Here is a 23,349-nt window from a genome sequence, read left to right on the forward strand (position 1 = left end):
TCTATGGGACCTGATGTGAAGGTCAGAAAAAAGCAGAAGTAGACTTCTCTTCCAATTTTGTTCAGCTTTTTGGGTGTAGTCATTGTTTGCTAAGTATGTCGTTTAATTATCTTTAGGTACCTATTATGTTGCACTTCAGTTTTTAAGAGATATTTATGATTCTCAGTATTTTAAAGCTTACTTTGAGGCAGTGTAGTACTACCAGCTAGCACAAGAGGTCAGCAAACAATTAGCTATTCAGACTTGGAAATGTTAATATTTAAAAGATTTAAAATTGCTAAAGATAAAATTAGGAAGTACTGAACTTACCACCAGTGGACGTAACATTTTAAATGAAATTGACACAGTCCCTGAGATGGTCAGTGAACACTTTCTAATCAAATTTATTAAACAACTCTATCTTCTTGACAGCTTTAATTAAAACTGCTTTTATTCACCTTTTTAAAAACTACCTATCTGGGAGTTTTTTTTTTTTTTCTTTCTTTCTTTCTAATTAGGGTCATTCGGTTGAGTATTTAGTAAAAAGTTTGTTTGCTGTTTAACTATTGTTTGACACTTCCTTGTTTTCCTTAGGTTACATTTCGGACAAGAATCTATCATTGTAATATTAACAGTCAAGGTGTTATTTGCTTGGACATACTGAAAGATAATTGGAGTCCAGCACTAACCATTTCTAAAGTCCTCCTTTCTATCTGCTCACTTCTTACAGACTGTAATCCTGGTAAGGTTAATAATTCTTTACCTTGTTTTATTCTTCCTCACCTGAAAAGTACTTGTTTCCAAAAGCTTTCAAAGGACAAAACTAATTTTTCTGCAAAACTTTATGAATATAAAAACTAATCTGCTTTTCAAAAGTTTTAATCGAGAAGTTCAGTCTACTAGTTGAGACATACAACTTCATTAATCAGTATATTCTAGCAACAAAGTATTTTAAACTGAAGACTTAAGTTTGCCTTGGGCTTTTACAGTTTCAGTTATTCTTCCTCCTCTTTTTTTTTTTTTTTTTCTGTTGCTTAATTTCCCATATAGTTCTTATAAAACAAATCATACACTTCTAAATGTCAAGTCATCTGCCTGGCAAGCCTCACCTTGCCTGTGGGGTTCAGTGGGCATGCGCCCCATAGCTGGTCACTGAGATGGCACTCAATTTTGAAAACGGTATTTGTTAAATAGTGACTATTGAATTGTGACTTTTTTGGGACTTCATTTCATTTAAAAAATATTTTTCTGTAGTCCCAGCTACTAGGGTGGCTGAGGTGGCAGGATTGTTTGAACCCAGAAGGCCAAGGCTGCAGTGAGCCATGAGCATGTCGCTGCACAGAACTCCAGCCTGGGTGGCAAAGCGAGACCCTGTCTCAAAAAAATATATATATGTGTGTGTGTGTATGTGTGTGTGTGTGTGTGTGTGTGTGTGTGTCGATACTTAACTGGAGGTCCAGGTTTTGCCTGGCAACCTGGCTCTTTAACCAGTGTAAAGGTAAATAGTGTTGCATTGCAACAGCCCCGAAGACTTCACAGTATTCACAACGCCATAACTGGTGACACTGAGCTAAGGGTCACATGAACACAGTTGGATGCTCATTGTAGTCTGGAGCCTTGACCGTTCCAGTCTCTATTGAACTCAGCCTAACACATAAGAGTAAAGAAACTCCAATCGGATGTTGTTTATTGGGAGAAAAATGGAATGAACTAAGATAGAGACAGACCAGTACACTAAAGCCTGAGCATTCCCTCTTCCTCCCATGTTACGATTTTTAAATTTTTGATGGAAAAATATCCAGCATGGTGGAGTGGTGTTTCGAAGATGGGTTTGATCACACATACTTGGTTGTACATGTCTACCCAAGCTGTCACTAATGTATTTGCTAAAGTTTAAAATGTTCTTTTCCTTTCTCCAAAGTAAACTACATTCTTTTCTTCCAGCCGACCCCTTGGTGGGAAGTATCGCCACTCAGTATATGACCAACAGAGCAGAACATGACAGAATGGCCAGACAGTGGACCAAGAGATACGCTACATAAACTGGGTTTTCACAATTCTTACATTATTTGTCACAGAAGAGAGCTGCTTATGATTCTGAAGGGGTCAGGGAGGGTGGGAGTTGGTAAAGAGTAGGGTATTTCTATAACAGATATTATTCAGTCTTATTTCCTAAGATTTTGTTGTAACTTAAGGTATCTTGCTACAGTAGACAGAATTGGTAATAGCAACTTTTAAAATTGTCATTAGTTCTGCAATATTAGCTGAAATGTAGTACAGAAAAGAATGTACATTTAGACATTTGGGTTCAGTTGCTTGTAGTCTGTAAATTTAAAACAGCTTAATTTTGTACAGGTTACACATATGGCCATTTATGTAAAGTCCCTCTAAGACTACATACTTTTTGTTTAAAACAAAATTGGAATTTGTTTTCCCTTCTTGGAAGGGAACATTGATATTTAACAAGAGTTTTTAGAGACTGTCATCTCATATATATAAAATGGACACATGGCTGTAAAACACCATATAGGAGATGAGTAATATGTTTTATTTTATATGCCAATCTACTTTGTTTAAAAAAGGTTTAAATCAGGACTTGTGAAAACCTGTAGTGAAATACCTTAAGCTGTTAACTGTAAGGCGTGGAATAGGAGTTGCTCAGTGGATTGGTTATATGTTGTGGACTACTTAAGTCTGCATTTGTTACTGTGCTAATAAACAATATTAAAAACCGCCTAATACTGCTGTGTTCATTTACTTTTATTTTGCCTTTTGGTTGCTGTTTGCAGATTCTTCTGAAATTGATAGGTATCTGCTTCTAAAACAAGCTAAAAATAATGCATATTTAGTAGGTATTATTGACCCATATTAGGATCTGTACTTTACACAGCTGTAGATGTTGAGGTATCCTAGAAAAGGTTAAATAATCTACCTCATTTAGGCTTCAAAGACAAACCCTACTGCATTTTTTTAAAAAGCGTTTTCTAACTTGCAGATGCTGTAGTAGCAAGTACATGAGAAACGGGTTCTGTCAGGGATAAACTGGTACACTGCCGTAGGGGGCATTTTGGCAGTACCTAAGTATATACATGGCATGACCCAGCAGTGCTGTTTCTGTGTGTCTCTTTCAGAGAAACTTACATTCGTTACAGAATTTAAAAAGAATTGGTAACCCTGTCTGTACTAATACAGACTAAGTTGCATTAGTAGGAAACAAAGCAAACTGGAAGGTACTTCTTTAAAAATCATTATGAAAGCATTTGTCCATCTATGTAACATGCATGGGGGGAAAAGCTAGATTAATATTCAATAACTGGGGGAAACGGTAAGGGGTGAGTTAGTGTCTGGCAATTTTTTGACCAAAAAATGAATTTATGATGGGAAATTTTGAAGAATTCTACTGTAGCAGCAATAGCTGATTTATAAGTATTGTCTTTTATATGTAGTAGTTCTTCACTTGAGCTCATAAAAAGTATTCCATTTAAGATGTTACAAATTACTTGATGTTTTAATATGTTCTTTGCTGAATAGCTTATTTTACATTTCAATCAAAATAGTTATTTCACAGCTGAAACCACTAGCTTCCTTCCTTCCTTTTAAATTAATAAAGTTACAGTCAGCCACATTGCTCAAGTCTTGCCAAAATCTGTAGAGAAAACAACACAAATTCAGACATCTAAGTTAGACCATCTAGAGCCCAGTATTTTTGATACTTTTATTGTATATGACTAGTTTTCTAGAAAACGATTCCAGAAGATACAGTCTTCCTTCCAGAAAATACAGCTTTACTGTCCTAAAGTGCCTAATCATTTTCAAGAGGAGGAGCAAACAGTTTGCCCTCAAGTATCTGGTCTATCAACTGGGATCTGGCTGAAGAAAAAACGGCCTTAGAGTGTGATGAACCTACTTACACTACCTGGTACCTCAAATCATGCTAAACATTCTAATTTGACCCTAAATCATGGGTCTTAGTCTGTTTAGCAAAATCTCCACAAGATGAAATTTAGCTTACTACCCCAAACTGTTCAATGTTTGGGGTCCAATTTAGACATAAAAAGTGTTTTATAATCCTAGACATTAATGAACTTTTTAAAAACAAAGTCATGTTTGAGCTTAGAAGTTTGCATAATGTAACAATGATTTATGGTGTCTTCTGAAACAGCTTGGGGATGGGGGGAAGTTACACCTAGGTGCATTTGCATAACTGTCCAAACTTTACTGTTTTCACAAGTACAATATAAATAACAAAGGTGCTAATTTCAAAGACAGGTTTCAAACAATGAGAATAAGAATATATTATTTCATAACAGGCAATAATGACCTTAGCCCAAATACTTTTAACATCTAAAGTGCATTAAATGACTTCCTTGGGAATTTTCCCAAGGACCAAAGGTAGATACAAATGGCCTATTTTAAATAGTGATATTACTCCATGTTCACAGACACTTAAAGGCAGTCCCTATTCAACATACAATTATGGAATTACTGATTTTTAGTTCTCAGAACTAGAGTTCCCTTTGTTTTTCCTCCCAGGCAAAGGAAAGCTTGATTTGCTCTGGGGTTGAGAAAGTTTACTGGCTAATAAAGTGAATGGTTCAATCAGAGTTTTCCGATCTGTAACAGTCACCTCCCACAGTCTCACCTTCTCACTTTTTGCCCACTGCTGTGCCACTTCAGCATCCACTTGTCTCTGCTCAGAAAGGTCGATTTTGTTTCCTAACACAACAATTGCTACCTGAAAGAAAACGGATTGAAAAGATCATACTAGTACTTTGCCAACGTCAGTTCCTGGGCAAAATGGAGACATAAGGAAAACTGTTCCACTTAACAAACCCGCTTCATTAAACTCATTCTCAAATGTGACTGGATATTAGGGTATCACCTTACTCCTTAATGCGTTTTTGTTAAAAATGCAGATGTTCGGCTGGGTGCAGTGACTTATGCCTGTATTCCCAGCATTTTGGGAGGCCGAGGCTCACGGATCTCTTGAGGTCAGGAGTTCGAGACCACCCTGGCCAACAGGGTGAAACCCCATCTCTACTGAAAATAAGAAAATTAGCCGGGCATGGTGGCATGCGCCTGTAGTCCCCTCTACGTCGGAGGCTGATGCAGGAGAATCGCTTGAACCTGGGAGGCAGAGGTTGCAGTAAGCCGAGACGGCACCACTGTACTCCAGCCTGGGTGACTGCACGAAACTCCATCTCCAAAAAAAAAAAAAAAAAAAAAAGCAGATGCTCTGTAGTTTGCTAACTGGCTAACTGTAAAAAAAAAAATTTAGCTCAGGTATGAATGGAAGATAGACTTGGGAAATAGGCATCTAGGATACAGACTGGTTTCAATGAGTCTGCATTTCAGTTTGGCTATACTTGATGTATGAGAGATTTGCAACATAATACTTCAAAATAAGACAACTGGAGCTATGGGAGTTCTGTATCCATGAGAACAGGAATTGTTATGTTCACATTATTCCCAATACTAAAAAGGTGACTGCTAAGGATCTGTTAAATGTATGGGCCAAAAAAACAAGTATGTGCCAATAGGAACATTTTACACGAATGCGTACTATACACCAGGCACTAAAGGTGACCAGAATACAGCAGTCAAAGCTTGCGGGGAGGAGAGACCCCAAACCAGATTTTCAGATAGTACCCATAAAGATGACACAGGATGCCGTGACAGTAGAGGAGGGCAGCAAGAACTGTCCTAAGAAGGCCCCTCTGAGGAGCAGCAGTGAACTCATCAGACCTTGGAACCACTACTGTCTGCCTTCCTGTCTGTACGTTGAGCTTGAGCTCCCTGTGCTCCAGGTAAGGCCATGCCTTGCTGGCAGGATGAAGGTGGGCCCAGAGCTCCGGTTTTCTAGGGGAATCGCATACTCTTATCTCACCCTTCAAGCCCTCCTGTCATTCTTCATCACCCAGATTTTCATCTTCATGTACATCCCCTACTGTGACTTCCATCTCCCTCTCCTCCCAACTGCAGAAACTCGTTCACTTTACCCCGTAGAATTCAGCAAGACTCACCCCCACTGCGTCCTCCACCTCTGCTTTGAATGTTCCCTTCACCTTCTTTCCTAGTTGCCTTGCAGTCCTGCTTCCCCTATCACTCCCCTCCTACCACTACCACGAGGTTCAGGTAAGATGTCCTCCTTGCCCCTCAATGCTACCTCCAATGGTGTCCTCTAAAACCCCTGCAGAAGGCTGATGCTATCAGTCTGTTGTACCTACTAACCCCGGGCTGGCCACCCAACTGCTCCTCATCACAGAGCTGGCTCATGGTCAACCCGCCCTCGCCGTTACTCTGGTCATAATTCTTAGTGATTTCACTAGCCATGCAGATGGTGCTTCCAGTAACCTGGTCTCTCATTCTTTGACTTCTCCAGTGGTCTCATCATCCTTACCTCAGCCATCCACCACTCCTCTCTCTCTCTCTCTCTCACAGAGGATATGTCTCTCTCTCTCTCTCTCTCACAGAGGATGGAGTGCAATGGCTTGATCATACCTGGTTGCAGCCTTCGGCTTCTGGGCTCAAGCGATCCTCATCCTCCTCCTCAGCCTACCTCCTGCCTCAGCTCCACAAAGTGCTGGGATTACAGGCGTGAACCACCACACCCAGCCTAGACCTTGACATTGTAACTGCTCTCTATGATCTCAGCTCCAGGTATCCCACTCTGACTCCTGCCTTCCCAGTCATGCCTAATGCCCCCACTGCAAGAATTCCAACCACCACAAAGACGTACAACCTACTGGCTCTACTACCTTTATCACTGTCCTTCCACCCTACTCATGTCCTTAATTCCTCCGTACCCAGCTTAGATTATTTTTATTCACTCCCTCGCCCCCATTATCCCACCATATTCACCTGGCAAAACCCCTCCTTTGTTAAATTTAGCTGTTAACCAGACTCTGTGCCTACACCATTTAGCTGAATATGGCTGGAGAAAAACATACAACCCTGCTGGCCTAGATCATACCACAGACCTCAAATGAACTGGTGTTCTCCGGCAAATGTATTACATTTTCTCCATTTACTCTGTAATGAGACATCTCATACCTTGGTGCCCTTCTACAAGTTCCAGTATCTACTCTTCCCCACTTTCCTTTCACTGGATGACCATATTGTTTCAGTAAGATACACAATTAGAAGAGAATTTCAGCCGGGCGTGGTGGCTCACGCCTGTAATTCCAGGATTTTGGGAGGCAGAGGCGGATGGATCACGAGGTCAGGAGATCGAGACCATCCTGGCTAACATGGTGAAACCCCGCCTCCACTAAAAATACAAAAAAATTAGCCGGGCGTGGTGGCAGGTGCCTGTAGTTCCAGCTACCCGGGAGGCTGAGGCAGGAGAACGGCGTGAACCCACGAGGCGGAGCTTGCAGTGAGCTGAGATCGCGCCACTGCACTCCAGCCTGGGCCACAGAGCGAGACTCCATCTCAAAAAAAAAAAAAGAAAAAAAAAAAGAGTATTTCCACATCCTTCCGCCACCACATCTAACAACCTACCATCTTTCAAGCCCATTCGCTCTGCCCTAAAACCCATCCTCCTTTACCTGGACAAGGATGTCACTCCAGCACTTAGTCCCCTCATCATCAATTTTCTCCCATTAGCATACAAACAATGTTATCTAAACAAAACAAACGGCCAGGCACGGTGGCTCATGCCTGTAATCCCAGCACTTTGGGAGGCTGAGGTGGGTGGATCATCTGAGGTCAGTAGTTCAGGACCAGCCTGTCCAACATGGTGAAACCCCATCTCTACTAAAAATACAAAAATTAGCCAGCCGTGGTGGTGAAAATGCCTGTAATCCCAGCTAGTCGGGAGGCTAAGGCAGGAAAATTGCTTGAACCTGGGAGGCGGAGGTTGCGGTGGGCCGAGTTCATGCCACTGCACTCTAGCCTGGGCAACAGCGAGATTCCATCTCAAAAACACAAAAAAACAAAGATGATACAACTATAGCCACAGGATGAATATTATTCATCAGTTACCAAGAAAAAAAGGCAGGGGGCGGGTAGGTGTGGTAGCTCACACCTGTAATCCCAACAGTGTGAGAGGCTGAAGAAGGAGGACTGTTTGAGACCAGGAGTTTGAGACTAGCCTGAACAACATAACAAGACCTGTCTCTACAATTAAAAAAAAAAAAAAAAAAAAAAACAGAAAAAAGTCTGGGTACTGATATGGAAAGAACTCCAAGATATGCTACATGAAAAATAGAAGGTACAAGATAGTATGTACCTGGTGTAAGGGAAAAAAAGGCTAGGCACACGGTGCCTCACACTCGTAATCCCAGCACTTTGGGAGGCCAAGGCAGGAGGATCACTTGAAGCCAGGAGTTGGAGACCAACCTGGACCACACAGCAAGACCTTGTCTTTACAAATAAAATAAAATAAAAATAAAAATTAGGCAAGCATGGTGATGCACGCCTGTAGTCCCAGCTACTTAGGAGACTAAGGCACAAGGTCACTGGAGCCCAGAAGTTTTAGGCTGCAATGAGCTATGATCATGCCGTAGCTCCCCAGTCTGGGCCACAGAGTAAGACCCTGTCTGAAATAAGGAAAAACAAAAAAAGGAGGAAAAATATTTTTTAATGTAGACTCCTATTTGCTTGTATTTATATAAAGAAACTTTGGACAACTGCCCCAAAACTGGTAAAAATATTTTTAAAAGCATGCTTAATGTATAGGATCTTGGTGGTTGAGGACAGCTGTGGGAACCAGACTGAACACACTCCCCATTTTTGAACCATGTGCAAACATTACTTACTCAGTTTTTTTTAAACCAAACATGAAAATAAATAAATGCAACTTAAACCATATCATGTCATTCCTTTGCCCCAAACCAGTGCCTTCTGATCTCACTAAAAGTGAAAAGCAAAGTGCCCTCATCACCTACAACATACCTGCTAGCCCACTCTGGCTTCACTGCTGATTCCTGAACGTGGCAAGCAAATTCCGACCTCAGATCCTTGGCACTAGCTATTCCCTCCACCTGGAGCACTCTTCCTTCCAGACATCAACTTTGCTCCCTCCCTCCTTACCTCCTTCAAATATCTGCTACAGTCACCCTACAGAAAATAGCGCCCTCATTCCCCATTCTGCTTTTCTACATAGCATCACTCTTTGTAACGTATTAAATATATCTATTTACTGTCTCTCTCACTCCAAAAATAGAAGCTTTACTGAGGTATGGGCTGTTTTGTTCTCTAACACATTCCCTGTACCTAGAACAATGCCTGGCACATAGTAGTTGCTCAGTAAGCATTCACTAAATTAATATGATTATGGGGATTGAAGAAGCATATGAGGAAGGTACTATCATTCTCCTTTTACAGATAAGGAAACTGAAGCAGGAAAGCTGAGAAGCAAAGCCAAGATTTAAGTATCTAGTACATGAGTGTTCGTTGACCTTTCAACTTCTGCGGGGCAGAGAGGGGTCTCTGGAGGATACCCAATAAATAATTATAGCATTTGCCTGTTTCAGTGGGAAAGATGGAAAATACAGGGGAGAGGAGCTCTCATGCCTTCTTACATCTTTTCAAAACCTTGTGAATCTGTTATCTATTCACAAAGTAAATTAGTATTCTAAATAAAATATCAATAACTCAGATGTCTTACAACAGATAATGGTTAAAAAGAGTTTGGTACACACCATGGAATACTATTCACCAAGAAAAAGAAATGAACTACTGATACATGCAGTGACTTGGATGAATCTCCAGAGAATATGTGAGTGAAAAAAGCCAATCCCAAAAGCTTACATATTGTATGATTTCTTTTCTTTTTTTTTTTGAGACGGAGTCTCCCAGTCTGTCACCCAGGCTGGTGTGATCTCAGCTCACTGCTGCAACCTCTGCCTCCCAGGTTTCAAGCGATTCTCCTGCCTCAGCCTCCTGAGTAGCTGGGATTACAGGTGTGCACCATCACACCAGGCTACTTTTTGTATTTTTTTAGTAGAAACGAGGTTTCACCATGTTGGTCAGGTTGGACTCGAACTCCTGACCTCATGATCCACCCACCTCGGCCTCCCAAAGTACTGGGATTACAGGTGTGAGCTACTGTGCCCGGCCTGTATGATTTCTTTTATATCAGGGGTCCCCAACCCCTAGGTCATACACGGTACCAGTGCAGGGCCTGTTAGGAACAGGGCCACACAACAGGAGGTGAGCAGGGAGCCAGTAAGCATTACCACCTGAGCTCTGCCTCCTGTCAGATCAGTGGTGGCACGAGATTCTCACAGGAGCTTGAGAATCGAATTGTGAACTGCACATGTGAGGGATCTAGGTTGCATGCTCTTTTTGAGAATCCAATGCCTGATGATCTGAGGGGGAACAGCTTCATCCCCAAACCACCCCAACTCCATCTGTGGAAAAACGGTCATCCACAAAACCGGTCCCTGATGCCAAAAAGATTGGGGACCACTGATTTATGTAACAATCTTGAAATGACACAATTATAGAAATGGAGACCAGATTAGTGGTTACCAAGGGTTAAGGTGGGGGTGAAGATGGGAAGGAAGTGGGCGGCTACAAAAGAGTAACATGAGGGATCTCTGTGGTGATGGAAATGTTCTGTGTCTTGACTGAATCAACACAAACACAGTGGTTATGATGTAGTACAGTTTTGAAGATGGTACCACTGGGACAAACGGGTAAGGGATCTCTTTGTGTTACTTCTTAAAACTGCATGGGACTCAACAACTGTCTCAAAATAAAAGCTTAACAAAAAAACATATAAAAATCTAAGTTAAGAACATCTAGCCAGTACTTTTCGTTGTTGCTGTTTGTTTTGGTTTTTGGTTTTCTTCTACCATCTAGCCAGTACTGTTAATCAGTATATTATCTCGTTCCCTAGACAATGAAGAGTCTGCCATGTCAAGATCTGGAGAAAGATTTGAGATAAGACAGTTTCAGGCAGGGAAACAAGCCATTGAGAAAGTTTAATAGGAGAACAAAACTATCATGTTGAAAAAACAGAAAGTAGACCAGTGTCACTGGAGTATAGTGTGAGAGACAAGCAGATGATAAAGATGAGATGAAAAGGATAGGCGTGGGCCAGGTAATCTAAATCTTTACAGACCACTGTAAGGCATATGAATCTTATGTTTAAGTGGTATATGGGTAGAATCCAATAATTATTAGCTTTTTTTTTTTTTTTCTCAGTAAGCCTGAAGACAAGAATCCTATGTACCCAAGGAGATAATAAAAAGCCCAAGGAGGCCGGGCACAGTGGCTCACGTCTGTAATCTCAGCACTTTGGGAGGCTGAGGCAGGTGGATCACAAGGTCAAGAGACTGAGACCATCCTTGCTAACATGGTGAAACCCTGTTTCTACTAAAAATACAAAAAATTAGTGGGCATGGTAGCACATGCCAGTAGTCCCAGCTACTCGGGAGGCCGAGGCAGGAGAATTGTTTGAACCTGGGAGGCAGGGGTTGCAGTAAGCCAAGATCGTGCCATTGCACTCCAGCCTGGGTGAAAGAGAGAGACTCTGTCTCAAAAACAAACAAACAAACAAACAAACAAATTTTAAAAACCCAAGGAAATAGCAATACCAAAGAACATAAAATGAATTATGTAGTACTTGAGATAAGAAGTCATTAAAATTCAACTTGTACATAGTAACAAGCAAAAGGCAGAAAGTCAAATTCTGGTCCTGACTAAATTCCGTCAGTCCTGTATTTCTTGGGTTAAGAAAAAAATTCCAGGCCGGGCATGGTGGCTCACACCTGTAATCCCAGCACTTTGGAAGGCCAAGGCCAGCAGAGCACTTGAGGTTAGGAGTTCAAGACCAGCCTGGTCAACATGGTGATACCCTGTCTCCACTAAAAATATAAAATTAACCAGGCATAGTGGCACACACCTATAATCCCAGCTACTGGGGAGGCTGAAGCAGGAGAATTGCTTGTACTTGGGAGGCGGAGGTTGCAGAGAGCCAAAATCGTACCATTGCACTTTGCACTCCTGCCTGGGAGACAGAGTGAGACTCCGTCTCAAAAAACAAAAAAAAGAAAAAGAAAAGAAAAAAACAGGCCGGGCGTGGTGGCTCAGGCTTGTAATCCCAGCACTTTGGAAGACCGAGACAGGCGGATCACGAGGTCAGGAGATCGAGACCATCCTGGCGAACACGGTGAAACCCCGTCTCTACTAAAAAATACAAAAAAACTAGCCGGGTGAGGTGGTGGGCACCTGTAGTCCCAGCTACTCAGGAGGCTGAGGCAGGAGAATGGCATGAACCCGGGAGGCGGAGCTTACAGTGAGCTGAGATCCAGCCACTGCACTCCAGCCTGGGCGACAGAGCAAGACTCTGTCTCAAAAAAAAAAAAGAAAAAAACTGTAAAGGGTTAAGGTTTTACAGATACTAAGAATACATTGTAATGATCTGAAAATAAACTACCCAAAAGTCTGTGTTATAATTTAAATGGTATTATAATTCACATTTGGCATTTTTATCCACTTGCCTCTTTTTTGTCTTTGAACTTATCAATTTCTTTCTTCAGAAGCTCCACTCTTTGAAAGGATTCAAGGTTATTCACACTGTACACAAGAACAAAGCCATCAGCAAATGAAAAATAATGCTTTGGCAGCTCCACGCCTTCCTGTAGACCTCTGGTGTCATAAAGATGTAACTGTTCTTTTACTCCTCGGTCTGTTTCCACTGAAGCCATGTACACATCTTCCATTGTTTCGCAATCTTCCATTCCTGGGATTAAGAAAAGAAATTACTCTTTTTGGCTAAGCCAGTGTCAACTGCTCAGTATTTTCTTGTCCTTTAGAAAATGGCTTTCTAGGTTTCCTATTTACCACATATAATAATCACATTTCTATTTTACTTTTTTTTGAAACAGGGTCCTATTCTGTTGCCCAGACTGAAGTGCAGTGGCTCGATCTCAGCTCACTGCAACCTCCGCCTCCTGGGCTCAAGGGATCCTCCCACCTCAGCCTCCCAAGTAGTCTCTCCCAGCTGGGACTACAGGTGCCATCATGCCTAGCTACTTTTTGTAGAGACAGGCTTTCACCATGTGGCCCAGGCTGGTCTCGAACTCCTGGGCTCAAGCAATCTACCCACTTTGGCCTCTAAAAGTGCTGGGATTACAGGTGTGAGGCACCTGGCATAAACAAAATTCTTTTAAAAAATACTACTTCTGCATAAAAATAAAAACCCTCTTCTTGTTTATGATCTTTTAAAAATGCATTTTACCACTTTGTTTCATTTGTGCAAGTTTTATCTCTTCAACTAGTCTCTAAGTTTATTGAGTGAAAGGAACCATTCTGTGTACACAGCAAATATTCAATAAGCCCTTATTGATAAAGGAATTAAAGGGAGAAGATGAGCACTCTGAATTTTAATAAGAGTAGTGGAGAGACATGTGATAAGACAGGTAAGGTATAGTCCCAGTAGCCACCTCCGTATTTAAATATGAGGCTAGGTGCGGTGGCTCACGCCTATAATCCCAGCTTTGGGAGGCCTAGGTGGGCAGATCACCTGAGGTCAGGAGTTCAAGACCAGTCTGGCCAACATGGCCAAACCCCGTCTCTACTAAAAATACAAAAATTCGCCTGTAATCCCAGCTACTCAGGAGGTTGAGGCAGGGAGAATTGCTTGAACCCAGGAAGCAGAGGTTGCAGTGAGCCGAGATCATGCCACTGCACTCCAGCCTGGGGCGACAGAGCGAGACTCCATCTTAAAAAATAATTTAAAAAAATAAAAATAAATAAATGTGAGATATATCCAGAGGTAAAAATCACATGGGTAACATCCTATACCCCCCCAAGTCATACTATGTTATAGTTTTTTTTTTAAACTCCAGTTACAGTTTTCCTAAACAACCTATATATTGTAGAATGATTTGTTCCAGATGCCTTACATGAAATGTCTGTAAGTATTAGATTACATAAAATCTCCATAAGTATTAGATTAAAAGGAATAATCACATGGTAATACATAGATTGGATCATGAGAAACCAAAAATTACTTTCATCAACATAACTCATAAAGAATGTATTCAGTGTTTAGAAAGGTAAAATTATTCATAAATTTGATTATGTATATAGATGTCTGTGTCATCCTGTCATAAATTAAGCCCTAAGGAAATTAAAGGTTATCTACTAAGACACAAACATACGGGGCTTTGATTACAAATTAATTTAAAAGCAAAAATTGGCCGGGCGCGGTGGCTCAAGCCTGTAATCCCAGCACTTTGGGAGGCCGAGACGGGCAGATCACGAGGTCAGGAGATCGAGACCATCCTGGCGAACACGGTCAAACCCCATCTCTACTAAAAAATACAAAAAACTAGCTGGGCGAGGTGGCAGGCACCTGTAGTCCCAGCTACTCGGAGGCTGAGGCAGGAGAATGGCGTAAACCCGGGAGGCGGAGCTTGCAGTGAGCTGAGAACCGGCCACTGCACTCCAGCCCGGGCGACAGAGCGAGACTCTGTCTCAAAAAAAAAAAAAAAAAGCAAAAACTACCAAGTGTTTTGTCATGTGACATTTTATCCACCAAAAGCCAGTCCTGTTAGCCCACCCCTACCTGCCTTTCCAAAAGGGGGTCTAAAGCTTAGACCTTTTGATATTTTAGTACTCTAAAGATCAAATGAAGTCAAGAGTCTTCCACTAGTTCTCTAGATCTCCTCTCCCACTCCACGCTGCTGGGCAACAACCCATCTGACACTCCAGGGGAAGGCTGAAGGGTGCAACCTCTGGGGAGCGTAAAACAGAGGCTGTCTGGCCTGTGGAATAAAGGGAACGAGTTCCACCCTGAAAACGGGGCAATTAAGTGACACGCCGGAACACACACATACTGAATGTTGAAGTCCTCCAGCTCTCCCTTTCTGCTCCCAAAACACTGGCAGCCAGGACTTTATCCCCATCCAGAGGAATGTGGAGAACCTGGCCAATGGAAAAGGAGAAACTCCTAAATATACTGACATCTAGGCTTCCCCACCAAATGCCCCTGCCAGATCACTTTAGTGAAGCTCAAAGTCATGAACCCTATCCATATGCTTAGAGCTTCCAATTGGGTTTTTTTTTTTTTTTTTTTTTTGAGATGGAGTCTTGCTCTGTCGCCCAGGCTGGAGTGCAGTGGATCTCGGCTCACTGCAAGCTCCGCCTCCCGGGTTTACGCCATTCTCCTGCCTCAGCCTCCCGAGCAGCTGGGTTTTTTTGTATTTTTAGTAGAGATGGGGGGTTTCACCGTGTTAGCCAGGATGGTGTCGATCTCCTGACCTCATGATCTGCCCGTCTCAGCCTCCCAAAGTGCTGGGATTACACGCTTGAGCCACCACGCCCGGCTCCAATTGGCTTTTTAAGTCTTACTTATTTATTTATTTATTTTTGAGACAGGGTCTCACTTTGTCATCTAGACTGGAGCTCATTGGGACAATCTCAGCTCATTGCAGCCTCGATCTCCTGGGCTCAAGCGATCCTCCCACCTCAGTCGTTCAAGTGGCTGGGACAATAGGTGCACACCACCAAGCCCCACTAATTCTTGTATTTTTTTGTACAGATGGGGTTTCACCATGTTGCCCAGGCTGGTCTTGAACTCCTGAGCTCAAGCTATCCACCTGCCTCTGCCTCCCAAAGTGCTAGGATTACAGGCGTGAGCCAATGCACTGGGCCTAGGTGTCCATTTTTAATTATGAACAGATAACCAAGGTTTAGTAGACACCTGAAGAAAATAGAGACTAACAAGAAGACACCACTACAGAGGAAATCAAGTATACAAAGAAAAGAAAAACAAAACAAACAAAAAACTACCTAATCTATCAAAAAAATAAGATAGTGCATCCATGAAATAAGAACAGGATACTAAAAAACAAAAACTCAATAGAAGGGCTGGAAAATAAAGATGAGAATATCTCCCAAAAAGTGGTACAAAAATATTGAGAGATGATAAACAGGAAAAGAGAAATAAGAAAATTCAAAGACTAGTCCAGAAGGTCCAGCATCCAAAAAGAAAGTTCCAGAAAAAAAGAACAGAGAACACAGAGGAAAGAAAGCAACAACAAAATAATTCAAAACTGAAGAACATGCATTTCCATCTAGAAGGGACCCTCTAACTGTCCACTACAGTAAATGAAAACAGACTGGCCAGGCGCGGGGGCTCACACCTGTAATCCCAGCACTTTGGGAGGCCAAGGTGGACAGATCACCTGAGGTCAGGAGTTTGAGACCAGCCTGGCTAACATGGTGAAACCCTGTCTCTACTAAAAATACAAAAATTAGCTGGGCATGGTGGCATGTGCCTGTAATCACAGTCACTCGGGAGGCTGAGGTGAGAGAATTGCCTGAACTCAGGAGGTGGAGGCTGCAGTGAGCTGAGATCGTGCCACTGCACTCCAACCTGGGCAACAGAGCGAGATTCCATTAAAAAAAAAAAAAGAAAGAAAAAGAAAAGATCAATTCTATGACGCATCACTGAAATTTCAGAACACTGGTGTCTTAGTTCATTTGTGCTTCTATAACAAAATACCACAGACCGGGGTATTCATAAACAGAAAACTTCTCTCTCACAGTTCTGGAGGCTAGGAAGTCCAAGATCAAGGTGCCAATAGGTTTGGTGTCTTGTTACAGCCCAGTCTCCACTGCAAGATGGAGCCTTGTTGCTGCATCCTTGGGAGGGGTCAAATACTGTGTCCTCACATGGTGGGAGAGACAGAAGGGCAAGAGAGCACTCCCTTCAACCTCAACCCTTTTATAAGGATGCTAATCTTTCATGAGGGATTAGTCCTCATGAAGGTGAAGGGTGGAGCCCTCATGACTTAATCATCTCTTATAGGCCACATTGCTTAATACTGTTGCATTGGAGATTAAGTTTCAACATGAATTTTGGAGGAGATACTATCCTTCAAACTACAGAGACTGGGAACAAAGAAGAGAGCCTAGAAAAGCTTCCACTGACAAAGCATCAAGAATCGTAATGGTTCCCAGATTCTCAAAAGTAGCACTAGAAGCAAGAAGACAAGAGAAGCTGGTAAAGTTAAAGAGATACACCTTCTATGAATCAGCAATTTCATTCCTAGATATGTATACCAGAATTTATCACATAATAGCCAGGATACACGTACAATAATGTTCCAGAGTAGCATTATTTCCAATAGCTCCAAACTGGAAATAACCCAAATGTTCAACAAGACAGGAGACAGAGGTAGTTTCATGCAATAAAATGTTACATCAATGAAAAGTAAAGCACCACAGCTACGGCAAAAATGGATGAATCTTTTATTTTTTTTTTCTAAATAGAGATGGGGTCTCCCAATGTTGCCCAGGCTGATCTCAAACTCTTGGGATCAAGTGATCTTCCCACCTCAGCCTCCCAAAGTGTTGGGATTCCAGTGGTGAGCCACCGTGCCTGGCCTAATGTGTCTTACAAATACAATGTTGAATAAAAGAAGCCAGACATGGATTAATTCATATAAAATCCATAGGGCAAAAATAAACTATACCATTTAGTGATACACACCTATGTGGCAATTAAAAATAAAAAGAATGATTAACCAAAAGTCAAGGGAAGGAATGAGTTGCAACTGGACAGAGGAACACAGAGGGCCACTGGCCTGTCCTCAGTGTTGTACGTCTTGATCCATGTGGAGAGTTTGTGAAGGTTTGTCTTATAATTATTGATTAAATCATATATGCAATGCTTTCAAAATTCTGAAAGGATATTATTTTTGACCTAGAGTTCTATACCCATCAAACTTACAATACAAATGTTAGTGTAAAATACAGTTTCAAACATACAAAGCCTCAAAAAATGTATCACGTATATTTTCTCAGAAAACTATCTGAGGAGACCCTCCATAACAATTAACATGTAATCACAGAAACAGAAAGAAACAGAACCTAACACAGATATGAAGTAAAGGAAACCACAAGCACAATTAGTAAATATCTCAATTTGGAAGCCCCAGCGTCACAACTAGGTGCCAGGCAGAGGGCATGTTGAAGGCCGCCATCACTGAACGTTTTCTTCTACTGTACAACCTTTTCAACCTCAGAAAAGTACCGGAAAATGTGTTCCAAAAAAAAAAAAAGGTATAAGCCAAAAGAAGATGGCAAGAGATCTAGGAAACAGGAAGTCAAAACCAGGGAGAGGCCGGGTGCAGTGGCTCACGCCTGTAATTCCAATATTTTGGGAGGCCAAGGCGGGCAGATTGCTTGAGGCCAAGAGTTTGACACCAGCCTGCGCAACGTGGTGAAACCCTGTCTCTACTAAAAATAAAAAAATTAGCCAGGCGTGGTGGTGCATGCCTGTAATCCCAGCTACTTGGGAGGCTGAGTCAGGAGAATCACTTGAAACTAGGAGGCGGAGGTTTCAGTGAGCCGAGATCGTGCCACTGCACTCCAGCCTGGGTGACAGAGTGAGACTCCGTCTCAAAAAAAAAAAAAAATCACAGGAAGAAACAAAGGGGAAGTTCCATGATGTTGGTGGCACAGTAGATAAAAGAACGCAGAGCTCCTGGAAGGACACAGCCAAGAAAAAAACAGATTATCTGATGGAGCTGAGCTCATGGAGAACTGAGAAACATCTGGACTACGTGGAAAGAACTAGCAAAAGGTATAAACAAAACTAAAGAAATGACAAATAAAGCAAATATTAGCTTCCATGAAAACAACAACAAAAAAAGAATCACAGTATACTAAACTGCTCAACTGAGAATACAGCCGAGCCTTAAACAACACAGGTTTGAACTTCACATGTCTCACATGAGGATTTTCTTTCTCCTCTGCCACCCGACAGCAAGACCAAACCCTCCTCCTTCTCCTCAGTCTACTCCACATAAAAACAATGAGGATGAAGACCTTTACAATGCACCACTTCCAGTTACTAAATAGTAAATATATTTTCTCTTCCTTATGATTTTTTTTTTTTTTTTGAGATGGAGAATTGCTTGAACCCAGGAGGTGGAGGTTGCAGTGAGCCAAGATTGTACCACTATACTCCAATCTGGGAGACACTGATTTTATTTTATAGGCATTATCATCAAAGAGAGGGTCTTACATCCTTTGCAGTGGCTATTTTTCACTTACATTCTTCTTTTCAAATTTAAATAATGGTAACCTCTTATACATTTCAAAACAACCTTTATTTTTTAAAGCTGGTTTTTTGTTTTTTGTTTTTATTGAGGTCTCGCTCTGTTGCCCAGGCTGGAGTGCAGTGGCGTGATCTCGGCTCACGATAAATTCTGCCTCCCGGGTTCAAGAGATTCTCATGACTCTGCCTCCCGGGTAGCTGAGATTACAAGCACATGCCACCATGCCCGCCTAATTTTTATATTTTCAGTAGAGATGGGGTTTTGCCATGTTGGCCATGCTGGTCTTGAACTCCTGACTCTCCTGACTTCAAGTGATCTGCCTGCCTCAGCCTCCCAAAGTGCTGGGATCACAGGCGTGAGCCACCATGCCCAGCTTCTTCCTTATGACTTTAATAACATTTTCTTATCTCTAGCTTACTTTATTGTTAAGACTATAGTATATAATACAACATATAAAACATGGCAATCAACTGTTTATGCTATCAGGTTTAAGGCTTCTGGTCAACAGTAAGCTATTAGTAGTTAAGTTTCTGGGGAGTCAAAAATTATATGCAGGTTTTCAACTGACTGGGGGGGCGGTATTGGCACCCGTAACTCCCGCCCGCACTGTTGAAGGGTCAATTGTACTGTATTTATACTGTATTTATATATGCCAGCAGCTCTCCAACTGTGCTCTGCAGATCTCATGAGGTCTCCTTTCAGGGGATCCACATGGGCAAAACTATATTCATAATAATACTAAGACATTTGCATTTTCCACTGTGTTGACATTTGTACTGATGTAGAAAAGCAATGGTGGGTAAAACTGCTGGTACCTTAGTGCAAATCAAGTCAGTGGCACTAAATGTATAGTCACCATTAGATCCTCTCTTCACCATCTTGTGCTTGCGGTTAAAAAATAAAAAAGCCAGTTTTACTTAAGAATGTCCTTAATGAAGCAATAAAAATCACTAATTTTGCCAGGCGCGGTGGCAAATCCCAGCTCTAGGGAGGCAGAGGCGGGAGGATAGCTTGAGCCCAGGAGTTCAAGACCTGCCTGGGTAATATAGCGAGACCCCGTTCTCCACAAAAAGGAAAAAAAGAGAAAAAAAAAAAAAGACAAAAAAATCACTAATTTTATTAAATCTCAAGCATTAAGTATGTATCTTTTCAATATTCTATGGGATTAAATGGGAACTATGCACAAAGCATTTCTGCATACAATTACAGTAACTGTCTCGAGGAAAATCTCTTGCGTGTTTTGAATTGCAAGCTGAACTAGCTGTCACTTTCAAAAATAAGAAATGACAGAAAAACTATGTATTTATGATATTTGACAAACATTTTTTCAAAAATTAATAAAGGAAGCCTAGCATTTCAAGGAAAGTAACTATGATAACAGTATTTGTTGTCAATAAAATTTGAGCTTTCAGGCAAAAATCAGAATTGTATCCATCATCATGAACTTGATAGATTCCCAATACTGATGAAATTGGTAGTGATATTAACAAAAGTGATATGGAAGATTTGCTTATCTTGGTGAACCAAAATTTCCCAAATGACCAATTCATGGTGCTAGAAAACTCTGCTTGGGTAAAAGATCCATTTAAAATACAGGACCAATCAATGAGATTTCAATTTAGTAGAGTAAAAAGGTTCACAAATATGATTTCAGATTCTACACTGCAATAATCTTTAAGTAACCATCACTCATTGAGTTTTAGTGAAATACCAAAGAAAAATATCCATAATTACCTGAAAAGACTATTAAAGTATTCCTCCTACCTTTTCCAACTACACATCTGTGTGCGGCTGGATTTTCTTCATATATTTCAACTAAAACACCTCATCACAACAGATTAATTACAAAGACAAGTATTAATAGATAAGATAATTGCATTCTATTAAGTTGGACATCAGAAAAGATTTTCTAAAAAGTAAATCAATGCCAGCTTTCTATTTTGAAAATAAAATTTTTCATAAAGTTATTCTAGAATATAATGAGTTTATTGGTGTCATTTAGAAAAATTAAGTAGTTTACAAATGCCTTCATTTTCCTTTTTTTCCCTTTTTTGAGACAGGGTCTCCTAAACTGGAATGTAGTGGTGTGATCAAGGCTCACTGCAGCCTCAACCTCCCATGTGATTCTCCCACCCCAGCATCTCAAGTAACTGGGACCACAGGCGCATGCCACCATGACCACCTGGCTAATTTCTTTCTTTTTTTTCTTTTTCTGTTTTGTTTTTAGTGGAGATGAGGTCTTAGGCTAGTCTCAAACTCCTGAGACCAAGAGATCTTCCCACCTTGGCCTCCCAAAGTCCTGAGATTACCAAACTGTGAGCCATCATGCCTGGCCAGTTTTAATTTCTAATACAGTAAGTGTTGGAAGATATAGCCCACATAAACAAAAGCTGTTTGGGCTCCTCAGTAAGTTTTCACAGGACAAACGGAGTCTAAAACCAAAAAATTTGAGAATTACTGACATAGGTATTATAATAAACACTACATATGAATTTAACCACAATTGTTAAACATTATTTTAGAAAAATAGAAGAGAAGCAGAGCACATCAAAATGATTAATGAAAAATAGAAATGTGGACCAGGTGTGGTGGGCCAGGTGCGGTGGCTCACGCCTGTAATCCCAGCACTTTGAGAGGCCAAGGTGGGTGGATCACTTGAGGCCAGGAGTTCTAGATCAGCCTGGCCAACACCGTGAAACCCCGTCTCTACTAAAAAAAAAAAAAAAAAAAAAAACAAAAATTAGCCAGAAGTGGTGGAACGCACCTGTAGTCCCAGCTACTTGGGAGGCTGAGACAGGAGAATTGGTTGAACCTGGGAGGCAGAAGTTGCAGTGAGCCGAGATTGTACCACTGCACTCAAGCCTGGGAGACAGAGTGAGACTCCATCTCAGAAAAACAGAAATGTGCTTAAGTTACTTGCCAGAAATAAATGCTTTGATGATCTCTATTTACTTATCTAACACAAACATCACTTCACTCTAACCTGTAATATCTATCTTCCTTACTAAGCCATGACCTCCAGAGATGATATCTTCACCTCTGTAACCCAAGGCCTGATTACACATATCATATAGCAAATACTAATAAATAATTATTTGACTCAATAAATGAATAAATGAATGAGGTAGCCCAATTAACAAAATTAAGTCATACTCACCAAATGGCTGTTTCTTCCATTTAAAAAAATCTATATACAGCAGCTCTGGGAAGTTGTGTTTTTTTTTTTTTTCTTGAGATGGAGTCTCGCTCTGTCGCCAGGCTGGAGTGCAGTGGTGTGATCTCGGCTCACTGCAACCTCTGCCTCTCATGTTCAAGTGATTCTCCTATCTCAGCCTCCTAAGGAACTGGGACTACAGGCGTGCACCACTACACTCAGCTAATTTTTGTATTTTTAGTAGAGACAGGGTTTCACCATGTTGGCCAGGATGGTCTTGATCTCTTGACCTCATGATCCGCCTGCCTCAGCCTCCCAAAGTGCTTGGATTACAGGCGTAAGCCATCGAGCTCGGCCTTTTTTTTTTTTTTTTTTTCTCTGAGACAGTCTCGCTCTGTAGCCCAAGCTGGAGTGCAGTAACACCATCTTGGCTCACTGCAACCTTGGCCTCCCAGGTTCAAGAGATTCTCCTGCCTCAGCCCCCCAAGTAGCAGGATTACAGGCATCTGCTACTATGTCTGGCTAATGTTGTATTTTTAGTAGAGATGAGTTTCACCATGTTGGCCAGGCTGGTCTTGAACTCCTGACCTCAGGTGATCCACCTGCCTCAGCCTCCCAAAGTGCTGGGATTACAGGCCTGAGCCACCACGCCCAGTAGAAAGTCATGTTTTCTTAAATCAGTGTTTCTATGAGTTGTAGACCACCATTCATTATGTAAATACACAGGAAATCACATATATACAAAATATATCCATATTGATCTGTCTATATTGGCCATTTCTTTCCTTACCTGTGATAACTTACAGCAGGCACTCTTGAATTTCAATAACATCAAGACTTTTTTCCCTCTTCTTTTCCTCCCTCTTAATCTCTTTTGGTCCCTCTGGATTATACCTCCCCTTTATGTACCATCAACCATCTTTAGTTTAGCATGACCAACAGAACACCCCCGACAGCTCCCAGAACCTACAGACAAACTAGAGAAAAACAATCTTACCAATAGTATGATTTCCATAAAGGAGCTGCTCCAAAATTGCAGTTTTCCCCACAGATAACAATCCACAAACCACAACCTTGCAGCCCTTTCCCATCTTCTCTCAGGATATTACTGTGGAGAGAACAGAAGGTATTTTAAATTGTATACTGTTGAAACTAACCATTTCTTTTTATTTCAGTATTTCAATT

General features: G+C 41.4%; 2 protein-coding genes across 12 annotated transcripts in view; one reads left to right on the forward strand and one right to left on the reverse strand.

Annotated features, from left to right (window-relative positions):
- Positions 1-2,720, forward strand: part of UBE2E1 (ubiquitin conjugating enzyme E2 E1) — an 85,223-nt gene extending 82,503 nt beyond the window's left edge. For 2 of the 3 annotated variants that reach the window (XM_033212789.1, XM_033212791.1), the window contains 2 exons: positions 574-721; positions 1,924-2,720. In XM_033212789.1, coding sequence (XP_033068680.1) covers positions 574-721; positions 1,924-2,021 — 246 coding nt within the window. In that variant the 3' untranslated portion in view covers positions 2,022-2,720. The other variant, XM_033212790.1, reaches the window with a different exon arrangement.
- The window catches only part of NKIRAS1 (NFKB inhibitor interacting Ras like 1), a 54,912-nt gene that overhangs the window by 16,151 nt on the left and 15,412 nt on the right, over positions 1-23,349 (reverse strand). For 5 of the 9 annotated variants that reach the window (XM_033212793.1, XM_033212792.1, XM_033212794.1 and 2 more), the window contains exons 2-4: positions 23,162-23,272; positions 12,435-12,676; positions 3,460-4,714 (exon numbers count right to left, since the gene is read on the reverse strand). In XM_033212793.1, the coding sequence (XP_033068684.1) occupies positions 4,472-4,714; positions 12,435-12,676; positions 23,162-23,255 (579 nt within the window). In that variant the 5' untranslated portion in view covers positions 23,256-23,272 and the 3' untranslated portion in view covers positions 3,460-4,471. Of the gene's footprint in view, positions 1-3,459; positions 4,715-12,434; positions 12,677-23,161; positions 23,273-23,349 lie in introns of those variants that run through there. The other 4 variants (XM_033212799.1, XM_033212797.1, XM_033212798.1 and 1 more) reach the window with 4 other exon arrangements.

This window comes from Trachypithecus francoisi, unplaced genomic scaffold (assembly GCF_009764315.1).
Source record: "Trachypithecus francoisi isolate TF-2019V2 unplaced genomic scaffold, Tfra_2.0 Lachesis_group0, whole genome shotgun sequence".
Lineage (NCBI taxonomy): Eukaryota > Metazoa > Chordata > Mammalia > Primates > Cercopithecidae > Trachypithecus > Trachypithecus francoisi.